Source organism: Ranitomeya imitator, chromosome 1 (assembly GCF_032444005.1).
Source record: "Ranitomeya imitator isolate aRanImi1 chromosome 1, aRanImi1.pri, whole genome shotgun sequence".
Lineage (NCBI taxonomy): Eukaryota > Metazoa > Chordata > Amphibia > Anura > Dendrobatidae > Ranitomeya > Ranitomeya imitator.
Window position 1 is genome coordinate 836045510 of NC_091282.1, and position 13181 is coordinate 836058690.

The 13181-nt window shown below is 42.7% G+C and overlaps 1 protein-coding gene across 1 annotated transcript in view; it reads right to left on the reverse strand.

The window, feature by feature from the left end:
- The window catches only part of ATP8B3 (ATPase phospholipid transporting 8B3), a 652733-nt gene that overhangs the window by 111655 nt on the left and 527897 nt on the right, over nt 1-13181 (reverse strand). The window contains exon 23 of the mRNA XM_069740644.1: nt 10955-11038. Coding sequence (XP_069596745.1) covers nt 10955-11038 — 84 coding nt within the window. The remainder of the gene's footprint in view (nt 1-10954; nt 11039-13181) is intronic.

Here is a 13181-nt window from a genome sequence, read left to right on the forward strand (position 1 = left end):
CTTGCTCGCACCTGCCTTTTCAGCTCTGCCCATAAATTTTCAATAGGATTGAGGTGAGGGCATTGTGATGACCACTCCAAAACACTGATTTTAATATCCTTAAGCGACTTTGTTACAATTATGGAAGTATGCTTCTGTTCATTGTGCATTTGGAAGATCCATTTCCATCCAAGCTTTAGCTTCCTGGCTGATGTCTTGAGATGTTGCTTCAGTATTTCCACATAATCTCCTTTTCTCATGATTCCATCTATTTTGTGAAGTACACCAGTTCCTCCTGCAAAAAAACAACCCCAAAACATGATGCTGCCATCCCTGTGTTTCACATTTGGCATGGTGTTTTTAGGCTTCCAAGCTTCTCTCCTTTTCCTCCAAATGTAATGATGGTTATTATTATGCCCAAAAAGTTTAATTTTAGTTTCATCAGACCATTGGACATGTCTACAAAAATTAAGGTAATTGTTCCTGTGTGCATTTGCAAACATTAATCTGGCTTTTTATGTTTCTTTCGGAGTAATGGCTTCTTCCTGGCAGAGTGACCTTTCAGCCCATGTTGATACAGTACTTGTTTCACTGTGGATATTGACACAATCTTACCAGTTTCCGCCATTATTTTCACAAGGTCTTTTGCTTTTGTCCTTGGGTTGACATGCATATGTTGGACCAAAGCACATTCATCTCTGGGACATAGAACCCATTTCCTTTCTGAACAGTATGATGGCTGGACATTCCTATCTTGTTTGTACTTGCATATTATTGTTTCTACAGATAAACGAAGCACCTTCAGGTATCTTGAAATTGTAACCAAGGATGAGCCAGACTTGTGAAAGTCCACAATTCTCTTCCTGATATCTTGGCTTTTTTCTTTAGACTTTCCCATGATGCTACTCAAAAAAGCAGTGTGTTTCAGGTGTACATTAAAATGCATCCACAGGTGTGTCCAAATGTAACGATGGTCATTATTATGCCCAAAAAGTTTAATTTTAGTTTCATCAGACCATTGGACATGTCTACAAAAATTAAGATAATTGTTCCTGTGTGCATTTGCAAACATTAATCTGGCTTTTTTATGTTTCTTTTAGAGTAATAGCTTCTTGATTAATTTGAGTTATATATTACAAAGGGTGTGCAACAAATAAATTTGAGTTTGCCAACAATTTTGTCTGGCCCATTTTTGGGGTATTGTGTAAAATTATGCCTAATTTGCTTTTTTTTCTGTGTTTTTTGTATTGTTCCAATGCACACAAAAGGAAAAACGTGTATAACAAAACGTGTAATTGCAATAATTTTCTGGGAGAAATACTTCATTTTCTGGAACAATTTCAAGTGTGCCATGCTGTATATAGTAGCATTAACATATCTAGATTATTGTAGGCTAGGATTTAAACTGGCTGGCCACATTACAAATAAATAAGCCTCTGTCCCCACTCATTACATTACACTCATCCTTTACTTATGGACAGTATTACAGAACCACTCCTTCCATCAAAGTTGTTATCCTCTTAATATGTTGCAATCATGATATTATATAGCGCTGTGTACCTAAAATAGCTCATTAGGCAAAATGAGCAATTTTAAGTACAAAACTCTATATAATACCCAGCTCATTATTCTCTTTTCCTTGCTCCCAGTAGAAACAATAATTCTCTCTTCTCTGCATTACTCATTCCCCTTTTCAACTCCTAACCCAGTTGCTTCACTCCTCCTCCTGCTAGGGACTTTTTGCAAGGACTCAGGCAGGGAAAAGAGACTTCCTGTTTTAAGCATGTTGAGGTGAGGAGACTTAAAGCCCCAATGCTCCTCTGGGAAATATGCAAATTGTCTCTTCAGAGAGGATGAGGACTAGAACTCAGCCAAACCAGATCTCCACTTTGCACTGACGAGGGGCAGTACCCCAAAACACAGTGTTTGCTTATCACTGTACTCAGTGTACTCAGCGAGCTCCGACCTTCATTTTTGGCGGTCTTTAGAGTGCCAATCAACATGCAGGGATTGACTGCCATGCACTGTAATGTCGCAGCCATCTTTGTTGTGGTATTGCACAGTGTCACCAGGTCTATAAGAGACCCGACGCCGCTCTGCTCGGCGCATTCAGCTCAAGACTCAGCTAGTGTAGGGAGAGCTGCTGCTGAGATAGGGTCAGATATGTGCTTTTATTAGTTAGTGTGGGTCTACTAGTGTTCAATCCACTAATCCAGATAAACCAACAGTCTTTTTAAGGGCTAATAACAGAGTATATAGATTGCAATGCTAGGTAGGCAGGGGTGTCTATGTGCGCATATCCCCATCAGTGCAAGGCATGCAGGCACTGCATGTGAGTATATAGATCTCACTACATACAGTACATCAAAAGGGTCCATTACTGTCTGTTGCTGCTTATATATATATATCTAGCTGCAGGTATCTTTGGCTAGGAATAATTTTTTTGGCACCTGAATCCTGCTAATTTTATTACCAAGCAATCCATAGCCTCCTTTTTTTCTACATCTATTTGCTTGTTCACACTGCAGACTACAGCCAGATAATTTTAATACAACAGCGTTAAAATCCAGCAATTTAAAACGGCTTTGTCCATCCTAGGCATCACATCTGAGTGTGCAGAAAATTCTGTCCTTTTTTGTGATACTGTAGTATTACAACATTTTTGGACACCATTTTGCTGAAAAATATTTAGCTGGCCAAAAAATATTTAGCTACAGTTCACGTATTTATCACTGTGCTTTGTACACCACACACATCGCATATCATTGAGCTAAATATTTTACAATTTTAGTACTCCAACAATTTTTTGTCATAGCCTACTTATTGACACAATTTGGTGGGCCAAAAAAATCCAGGCCACATATTTAACAGTGTTCCATCTCCGTCAGATGCCAGATCTATCTGTGGTCTACAAATTGTGGCATTTCCAGCTTGTATTCCACTGTTTTTGCTGTCTGTTACCCTAGGTCTAGACAGTATTTTGGGGTAAAAAAAAATTAAACAAAACTCCAGGCCACATATTGAACAGTCTGTTATCTCTGTCAGATGCCTGGTCTATATGTGCTCTACAAATAGTTGCTTTTCAGGCCTACATTCCACTTCTTTTGCGGTCTGCTACCCTAGGTCTATACACTATTTTGGGGTAAAAAGTTAAAAAAAATACAGGCCACATATTCAACAGTCTGCTATCGCAATCAGACGCCTGATCTATTTAGGAGACCCACTGTTTAATAATGGCCCATTAAGAATATTAATGCAGCCTGATGCCCCTCTAAAAATAAGCTCTGTGACTTTACGAGTCCCTCCTTCATAAATGAAACAAGATGTGTCTGCTTATGTGTCACACACAACATGGCCAGCTAGGGTTGTTAAATGTTACAATGACATTTCCCAGTGAATGCATTTGTATTGGTTGAAAGAAATGCTAAAGTTGAAAAACCCATCAAAAACGCTGCTTGTGAGCATAGCCCAAGTGGTGGAGGAACATTTTGGTTTGGGGTTAATTTTTTAGCCTTATATACAAGTCATTACCGTGGAAAGGATGTTACGTAACATATTTCCCAGCAAAATACATTTTGGTTTCGGTTTTGTATGTTTTTTTGTGTACCAGTAAAAATGACGTGAAACTCTGACAACATTGTTTACAGCTGTGACATAAGAGTCAGAAATGCTTCCATTTGAGCAGTGTTTCCATCATTTTAAGACATTTTTAAACCTTGAAAGGACCCCCGGGGGATCGTGGTAAAAATGCTCGGGTTTCCCACAGACTTACATTGGGCTCGTTGTTCTGTCCGAGTACCCGAGTATTACAAATTGCTCAACCCTAGCAACGAGCACCCGAGCATTTTAGTGCTCGCTCATTACTACTGTTTGCCTATGCAGTGAATGCACCTGCCCCAAATTTGGACGCACTCCAATACCCCTTTGAAATCACTTACAGGATGGCCACCTGAAAGCAATATTCAAATTATTAGGAAGTTGGTACTCCCATACTGTTTGCTTATGCATTGCATGCAAGGCCTACCCTACACCAAAGTTACACGCACCCCAATAACCCTTTGAACAGAAGTACTGTATGGCCACCTGAAAGCATTGTTTCCATTATTAGTAATTTGGTACTCCCATATTGTTTTCCTATGCAGCGAATTGCAGTGTTGAGGCTCAAGAACCTGCATTGGAGAATTGCAGTGTTGAGGATGAAGACCCGGCAGTGGAGAATGTCAGTGTTGAGCCTGAGCAACCTGCATTGGAGAATGTCATTGTTGAGGCTGAAGACCCGGCAGTGGAGATTTGCAGTGTTGAGGATGAATAACCGGCAGTGGAGAATTGCAGGGTTGAGCCTGCAAAACCTGCCTTGGAGAATGTCAGTGTTGAGGCTGAAGACCTGGCATTGGAGCATTGCAGTGTTGAGGCTGAACACCCAGCAGTGGAGCATTTCAGTGTGGAGCCTGAAGAACCTACGCTGGAGAATTGTAGTGTTGAGGATGAAGAGCTGGCAGTGGAGCATGTCAGTGTTGTAGCTATAAAACCTGCAGTGGAGAATTTCAGTGTTGAGGCTGAAGAAACTGCAGGGGAGAATTGCAGTGCTGAGGCTATAGAACCTGCAGTGGAGAATTTCAGTGTTGAGGCTGAAGAACCGGCAGTGGATAATTGCATTGTTGAAGCTGACCAACCCTACAGTTCCCATTATTAGGAAGTGGGTCTCCCATACTGTTTGCCTATGCAGTGAATGCAAGGTCTGCCCCAAATATGGATGCACCCCCAATACCCCTTGGAAGAGATGTGGAGGAGGGTCTCCTAAAAATCTGTACCCATTACAAAAGAGCAGGTCTACTATACTTGTAATGCCCATGCAGTAAGTGTATGGGCTGACAAACATTTCCCATGTAGTGTATACATAAACATACTGTCAAAAAATGTCTTTATGGGCATCATAAACACCTTTTAAACCAATAATGTGGGTGCTGCATGACGGACCACGGTCAACCTGATAATATTTTGGTGGTGGATGAAGAGACGTGGAGCAGGCCTCCTAAAAATCTGTTCCTATTACAAAGGAGCAGGTCTCCTATACTTGTAATGCTCATGCAGTAAGTGTATGGGCTGACAAACATTTCCCCCTGGGGCGGATACATCAACATACTGTCTAAAAATTTTGTTCACGGGCATCATAAACATCCTTTAAAACAATAATGTGGGTGTTGCATCACGGACCACGGTCACCCTGGTGATATAGAGGTGGTGGATGAGGAGGATGAGGAGAAGGAGGAGGACAACAGCAAATAGGCGAAATCATGTGTGGGTGTGAAGAGGTGCATGGGAATAGCCCTCCCCAAAAAAGACACAGGATTTGAGGTTAAGTTATGCTGCTGTCATTTGGTGGTGTTGAGAAGTCTTGCCCAATACAGCCCTTGTTCATTTTAATAAGTCAGCCTTTCAGCATTTTCAGTTGAGAGGCGGATGCGCTTATCAGTTATAATTCCACAAGCAGCACTAAATACCTTCTCTAACAAAACCCTAGAGGCAGGGAAGGCCAGGATCTCCAATTTGTAGAGAGCCAGTTCATGCCACTTGTCCAGCTTGGATACCCAATAATTATAAGGCACAGAGGAATCACAGAGGGCGTTGGTACGGTCAGCAAGGTACTCCCTCAGCATCTTCCAAAACTTTGCACTTCTTGTAAGGGTACCCCGTGCCTCAGGGCCAGTGCGCTGGGAGGGTCTGAGAAAAGTCTCCCAGAACTTTGAAAGTGTTCCTCTGCCTCTATTTGATTGGAGTTGTGTCTCTCTCACCTGTACTCCTTGGTTCTCCAATGAATTGTGACCTCTGCTGCCAGCGTTTTTAGATGGGAATTTTTTTAATAATTCCGCAACAAGGGCCCTCTGGTACTGCACCCTTTTAGTAGACCTGTCTCCCTCTGGAATAAGAGATAGAAAGTTCTCCTTGTAGCATGGGTCTAGAAGTGTCACCAACCAGTAATGACTGTCACCTAATATTTTGAGAATGCGAGGGTCTCGGGAAAGGCAATGTAACATAAACTCAGCTATGCGTGCTAGACTGCTAACAAGCAAGACTTTCTTGTCCTCAATGAAAGGATAACTGACCATGCTCTCCTCCTCCTCCCTGTCCTCACGCCATTCCACGCTGAACACAAGGTATGACAGTTGTGCTTGTAGTACCATCTATAGTGCATGAAACTAGCTCCTGTACTTCCTCCTCCTCCTCTTCCTTATTGTCACCAAATCCACATTGGGATGAGATGAGGCTGGGCTGTGTGTAATCACCCTGTATTGTTCCTTGCTCCATCTCATCATGCTCTGCCAGCAATGCATCCTCTTTGATTGTGAGCAGAGAGCGTTTCAGAACACAGAGAAGTGGGATGGTGATGATAATTATGATGCTATCGCTGCTCACCATCTTGGTGGAGTCCTCAAAGTTTTGGAGGATGGTACATACTGTATGTCTGACATCCATGTCCACTCCTGAGGTCTTATGTGTGGAGTCTGAACTGACTACCGATGGCCTTGTTGATGCTGGTAGTAAACAACTGCCCTCTTCTGTTCACAAATCCTTTCCAACATCTGCAGTGTAGAGTTCCAACATGCGGGGACATCACACAACAGTTTGTGAGCTGGAAGTTGCAAACACTGCTGAAGCACGGCAAAGGCGACTGAAGCTGTAGCTGACTTTCTAAAATCGGCACACAGGTGGCATACTTTCACAAGCAGATCCGGCAGCTCCGGGTAGCTTTTGAGAAAGCATTGAAAAAGAGGTTAAGCACATGGGCCAGTCATGGTATGTGTGTGAGTTCACCTCAAAGCTGCCACCAGGTTCTGATCATTGTCACACATGACCATGCCTGGCTGTAGGTTCAGCAGTGTCAGCCACAGATCTGCCTGCTCTTTCAGAGTTGTCCACAACTCTTCAGCATTGTGTGATTTTTCACCTAAGCATACTAGCTTCTGCTCAGCCTGTTGGCGCTTGGCTAAAGCAGTGCTGCAGTGCTTCCAACTTGTGACTGATGTGGTCATTTCGGACATGGAGGCTGAAGAGGAGGAGGAGGTGCAGGAGCTGTAGACTGTGGGAGCAACCATGACTGACCTAGGACCCACAATCCTCGTTGTCGGGAGGACGTGTTTCATCACATGGTCCGACTGGGTCCCGGCTTCCACCATGTTAACCCAGTGTGCCATCAGCGAGATGTACCATCCCTGCCCACAAGCACTTGTCCACATGTCCATGGATAGGTGCACTTTCCCAATAACTGCATTGTTGAGGGAACAGGTAATGTTGTGGGACATGTGCTTGTATAATTCGGGGATGGCACACCGGGAGAAATAGTGGCGGCTGGGGACTGAGTACCGAGGGACTGGCGCTGTCATCAGGTTGCAGAAAGCTTCCGTCTCCACGAGCCTAAAAGGCAACATTTCAAGTGCAAGCACACAAGAAATGTGTGAAGTTAGTAGGGTGGCCTGTGGGGTGTTGACTGTGTATTAGTGCTTGTGTTCCAAGGACTGGGGTAAGGACAACTGAACGCTGCACTGGGACAAAGGTGTGGACATGCTGGATCCTGGTGCTAATTGAGTGCAACGACAGATGCAGGGGAGGAGGCATCTTCGCATGCACCATGAACAGGGGATTGGCTTCTATGCACAACAGTGGAAGAAGCAGTTGTGTCACCCACAGACACTGTTTCTGGATCCTGGGGTTTGGCTTACAAAGTCAGCTGCTTTGCTGCCATGTGCCTGATCATGCTGTTGATGGTCAGGCTGGTAGCTTTGCTACCCCTGCTGATGCTGGAATGGCAGGTGGTGCAAATGGCCTTTTTGGCGTTATCAGCAGAGTCTTTAAAAAACAACCAGACTCGGGAAGACCTAACAGTTGGTCTGGCAACTTCTGTCATGTTGGTGTTACAGGGAATGGTTGCCCGCCTTCTGTCTGCTGCCACCACACTGCTTCTTCCTGCCTGATGGGGTGCTACACTTCCCTCCTCCTGTCTGCTGCTGTCCTCGCTCTACATGTCCTCCTGCCAGCTTGGGTCAGTTACTATATAATCCACCCCCTTGTCCTCCACTTCCGCACCCTGGTCCTGCTCCTGACTTTCTGGCAATTGTGTCTCATCATCGTATACCTCTTGCAACACTTTACCACCGTTGCCTTCATGTGACCGTGGCTGCTCAAATATTTGGGCATCGCTACATGCAATCTCCTCTTGCCCTGCTTCAAGGGGACCGGCGAGAGGCCCGAATGTATAAATGGAAAAGTGAACAGCTCTTTGCAGTGTTCCAGTGAGGGATCAGTTGTCTCCGAGCACTCGGCATGGTGGGAGGAAGGATGATCAGGGTGAGGAATATGCGGTCCAGACTCACGGCTACTCAGACTTGACCGTTTGGAAGATGGTCGTGGTGGTGGCAAAGTGACTGGAAGCATTATCTGTTATCCAACCAACAACCTTTTGACACTGCTCTGGGTTCAATAGCTGTGTGCTGCTGCGGTCACCAAGTAATTGGAACAGGAAGGTCGTACGAGAAGATGTGGGTGATTGTTGTGGCACAATTTCAGCTTGCCCACTGCCTCAGCCTCGGCATGCACCATTACCATCAGGTCCAGTTCCTTGCCACGCGCGTTGCCCATTTTAAATGGAGGACAATATTTTGCACGGTCACTAGAAATGGCTGAGTTTAAAATAGCTGGCCTGTAGGCAACTACTTTTTTTTCAGCAAACTGGTGTCAATAACTTGTATAAGACACTCCAACAACATTTTACAGTAGCCCAGAAATTACAAAATTTTCTGTGCACTCAGATGTGATCGCTGTGATGGCCAAACCCCTGTTTAAACTAACTTAAACTGGTGTCAATAACTTGTATAAGACACTCCAACAACATTTTACAGTAGCCCAGAAATTACAAAATTTTCTGCGCACTCAGATGTGATCGCTGTGATAATAATCTTTATTTTTATATAGCGCTAACATATTCTGCAGCGCTTTACAGACATTATCATTGCTGTCCCCGATGGGGCTCACAATCTTAATTCCCTACTAGTATGTCTTTGGAATGTGGGAGGAAACCGGAGAACCCGGAGGAAACCCACGCAAACACGGGGAGAACATACAAACTCCTTGCAGATGTTGTCCTGGGTGGGATTAGAACCCAGGACCCCAGTGCTGCAAGGCTGCAGTGCTATCCACTGAGCCACCATGCTGCTGCCCTGTGATGGCCAAACCCCTGTTTAAACTAATTTCCCTGTAGGTAACTATTTTTTTATCAGCAAACTGGTGTCAACAACTTGTATAAGACACTCCAAAAATGTTTTACAGTAGTCCAGAAAATTGTCTGCGCACTTAGATGTGATTGCTGTGATGGCCAAACTCCTGTTTCAAATAGCTGGCTGTATTCTGCACTGCCAAGAAGCAAATGGAGCAAAAATAAAAAAAAGTGTGCTCTGGATTGCTGTTGAAGAAAATAATCACGATCAAGATGTAAAAAAATTATTTCTGGCTACTGATACCTGGGGCTATGTATATACAGTAAATATATGTAATAGGCAGCAACAGCAGACAATAATGGAAGGGACCTGCTTGCTGTATGCAATGAAGTATGTCACATACAATGCCTGCCTAGCCTACCTAGCACTGATATCTAAATACACTGTAATTAGTCCTCAGAAGGACTGTTGGTTTACATGGATTTGTGTATTCAATATGGTATACCCACACTAAGACAATTGCAATTCTCTCCCTATCTCAGCAGTACATCTCCCTACACTGGCTGATTCCGGAGCTGATTGTGATGATCAGGGCGACGCCAGGTCTTATATAGATCTGATGACGCTCTGCGGCCAGCCAATCACTGTAATGCCACAACCAACATGGCTGTGGCATTACAGCGTGTGGCAGACAATCCCTGCTTGTTGATTGGCGCACTAAAGAGTGCCAAACATGTAGGGCGGGGACCCGAGCTCCCGCCAAGCAACTCCGGAAATGTCAACACCGGCGAGCACCGAGCACTTCCGAGCATGCTCGCTCTTCACTAGAGATAACACATGAGACAATAAAAACTACACTTTATTCAGCTCTGCAGCCAATATTCTATGATCTGGCCAGTTTAACCTGCTAGAACTGATGAAAGGTCTTCTTTAACAACTATAAAACAATGAAGGTTGATTTTAAATCATAAACTGGATACATTATTAAATAAATGTCTTGGGCAAGAAGTGAGGCTGGTGTGCTCACTTTGAAAATTCATGTTAGAATGGCAGCATAAAGCTCTTTAAACTATTTCATGTCTGATCTTACAGTATTATAAATCTTTGATAAATCCAGCTGATACCCACTGCACTGCTCTTATATCATCTACCTGTATAGAAGGTAATTATCCTCACTTTCACATTTCCTCTTAAAACTCGACACTAACTAACCTACCCAGCATTGACTGTACCCTAGAGATTGTACTGTTATGCCATCATGCGTACTAACAGGCAGGTTGTCTGTTTCTGTCCATTTACTAAGCCAGACCCCTTGTTCATCACGTTTGATGCAACAACAAAACATGTCACAATCACAAGCAAAGAGAAGATAAGATCACTGTTATACTGGAACATTAGAGTTCATCAACAAAAGCTCCACTCCCAAGATCATGCGTGAAGAATGAGATAAAGCCACACATACATTTTCCAAATTAATTATATTACTTAGTTCAATCAATTTTCATTTGTAAACCTATGAAGAAGTTATAGTTTGTAATATTTCATTTTTTTAATAAACATGTTTTAAAATGTTGCCTTATAAATATGCACCTTTATTTTAATGCCATATCAGAATAAACATATTGCATCATTGCTGCATTCTATTGAATTTTACAGTATATATACAGAACAAATAATGTGAAAAAAATCCATTAACGCACTTAAAAAATTAAGTACATACATACATTAAATACATGCAGTCAAAAAAATATGTATTTCTTTCTTACTTGTTCGAGTAATCCCATGGTCAGGGCTATAAAAGCAGTGAAGAATACTGAGTAAAATGCTATAAACCAGCTGTCAAAAACTGTCTGTGGGATGAGAAGAAAATATAAATTGTTAACTATTAATTTAAAAAGCATGCATGTTAATAATACGGTTATGTTCTTCTTATAGAACCTATATACTTAAAGAAGCAGTCATGTGAAGCAGTCATGTGAATGTACTTGTGGCATACATGCAATGATCACCACAGAGGCCAATCATTGGCTGTAATGGTCATGTGATCATCATCACACCTCAAAAAATGTAGACACCAATCGGAAACCACAGAAGTGGTGGTGCTGGAGCATCTGGGAATTTGAAAGATGGGTAATGAAATTGTTTAAATTTTCAGCTGGCAGGCTACTACACAGCCAATAGGCCATTGTTACATAGTTACATAGGACGGTTGAAAAAAGAGACTTTTCGATCAAGTTAAACCAAGGGATAGGAAGGGCTTTAGGTGCATCCATAATGCATTATCCAGTCAGCCCTAAAGATAAAGTTTTTTTCTGAACAAGAATTTTCCACATTTTCATACGTATTTGTTATTTTCTTCTAAAGAGATCTCCGTTTTTGGATGGTTAAAGCGGTGAGTTACTTAACAGATTATTGTTCATAGGTCAGTTTATTTAAGTTGCTTGTATAGGACCAACATATTCCACAACACTGTAGAAACATTGTTACCACTCAAAATACACAAAGGGGCTCATCTATATTAGGTGCAGGGGTTTCAACTGTAAGAAGGGCTGGTATCAATGGTGGGCAACTGGACAATTACCCAGCACTCCCACTCCCTTAGAGGCCCTCCGGCATTTGCAGCAGAAACTATATTCATAGAATGTTAGAGTTGGAAGGGACCTCCAGGGTCATCATGTCCAACCCCTTGCTCAGTGCAGGATTCACTAAACCATCTCACACAGATGTCTGTCCAGCCTCTGTTAAAGACTTCTATTGAGGGAGAACACACCACCACTTGTGGCAGCTGGTTCCACTCATTGATCACCCTCACTGTCAAAAAGTTTTTGTAATATCTGATCTGTATTTTCTCCCTTTCAGTTTCTTTCCATTGCTTCTCGTGTTTCCATGTGCAAATGGGAATACGTATTATCCCTCTACACTGTGACATCCCTTCAGATATTTATAGACTGCTATTAAGTCTACTCTTAGCCTTTATGTTTTGCAAACTAAACATTCCCAGATACTTTAAACATTCCTTGGTTCCTCGTAGGACACAGTTTGCAGTCTGCTCACTATCCTGGTAGCTCTGCTCTGAACTTTTATTAATGTGCTGTCCAGAACTGGACACAGTATTGCACATGAGGTCTGACCAAGGAGGAGTAGACGGGGATAATTTCTTCACATGATCTACACTATATGCTTCTCTGGTAACAGGGTGGGCCATGTACAGTATATGGATGCACCTAAATAAAATTCAGCGCGCCGATCTTGGTTATCCTTGTTGAGATGATGCAGCAGCTGGATTTTGTAAGGGTGCCATTTGTGAGTAGCTAACATGCACCGAAGGGATGTTTGACTGATGCCAGATCGGCGCGCTGAATTTGCAGAATGGGCAAAACAAAAATAGGAAGAGGACCCTCAGTTTACACAGAACAATATGTTCAGTGATGAGGCAAACTTTTTGGGTGGGCCATTTATATGGATACACCTAAGTAACATGGGAATGGTGACAGTTTTCTTGCATAGGGTGTCTTGCATTGAAATCTGCTGCAATGACCCAGGTACTGCGTTCACCAGACAACAACACAATTTCTATCCACTCGTCACGTGTTAATCTCTGCAACATGTCAATGGCTGTAAACAAGAGAAACTTGAAAATAACTCATGAAAGGATAAAGTCACATTAAAACCAAGCACACCATTGTTTTTCTTGTGAAATTCTCAATAAGTTTTAGTCACATGACCCTCTTCCCATTGGAAAAAATAAAGTTGGATCCAAAATGGGCGACTTCATAGCCACCATGGTCACCACCCATCTTGAAAAGTTTTCCCCCTCTCATATACTAATGTGCCACAAACAGGAAGTTGATATCACCAACCATTCCCATTTTATTTAGGTGTATCCATATACTTGGCCCACCCTGTACATCTCAGAACTGTGTTTGCCTTTTTTGATGCTGCATCACACTGTTGACTCATATGCAGTCTTTTAATCTATTAGTATACCCAATT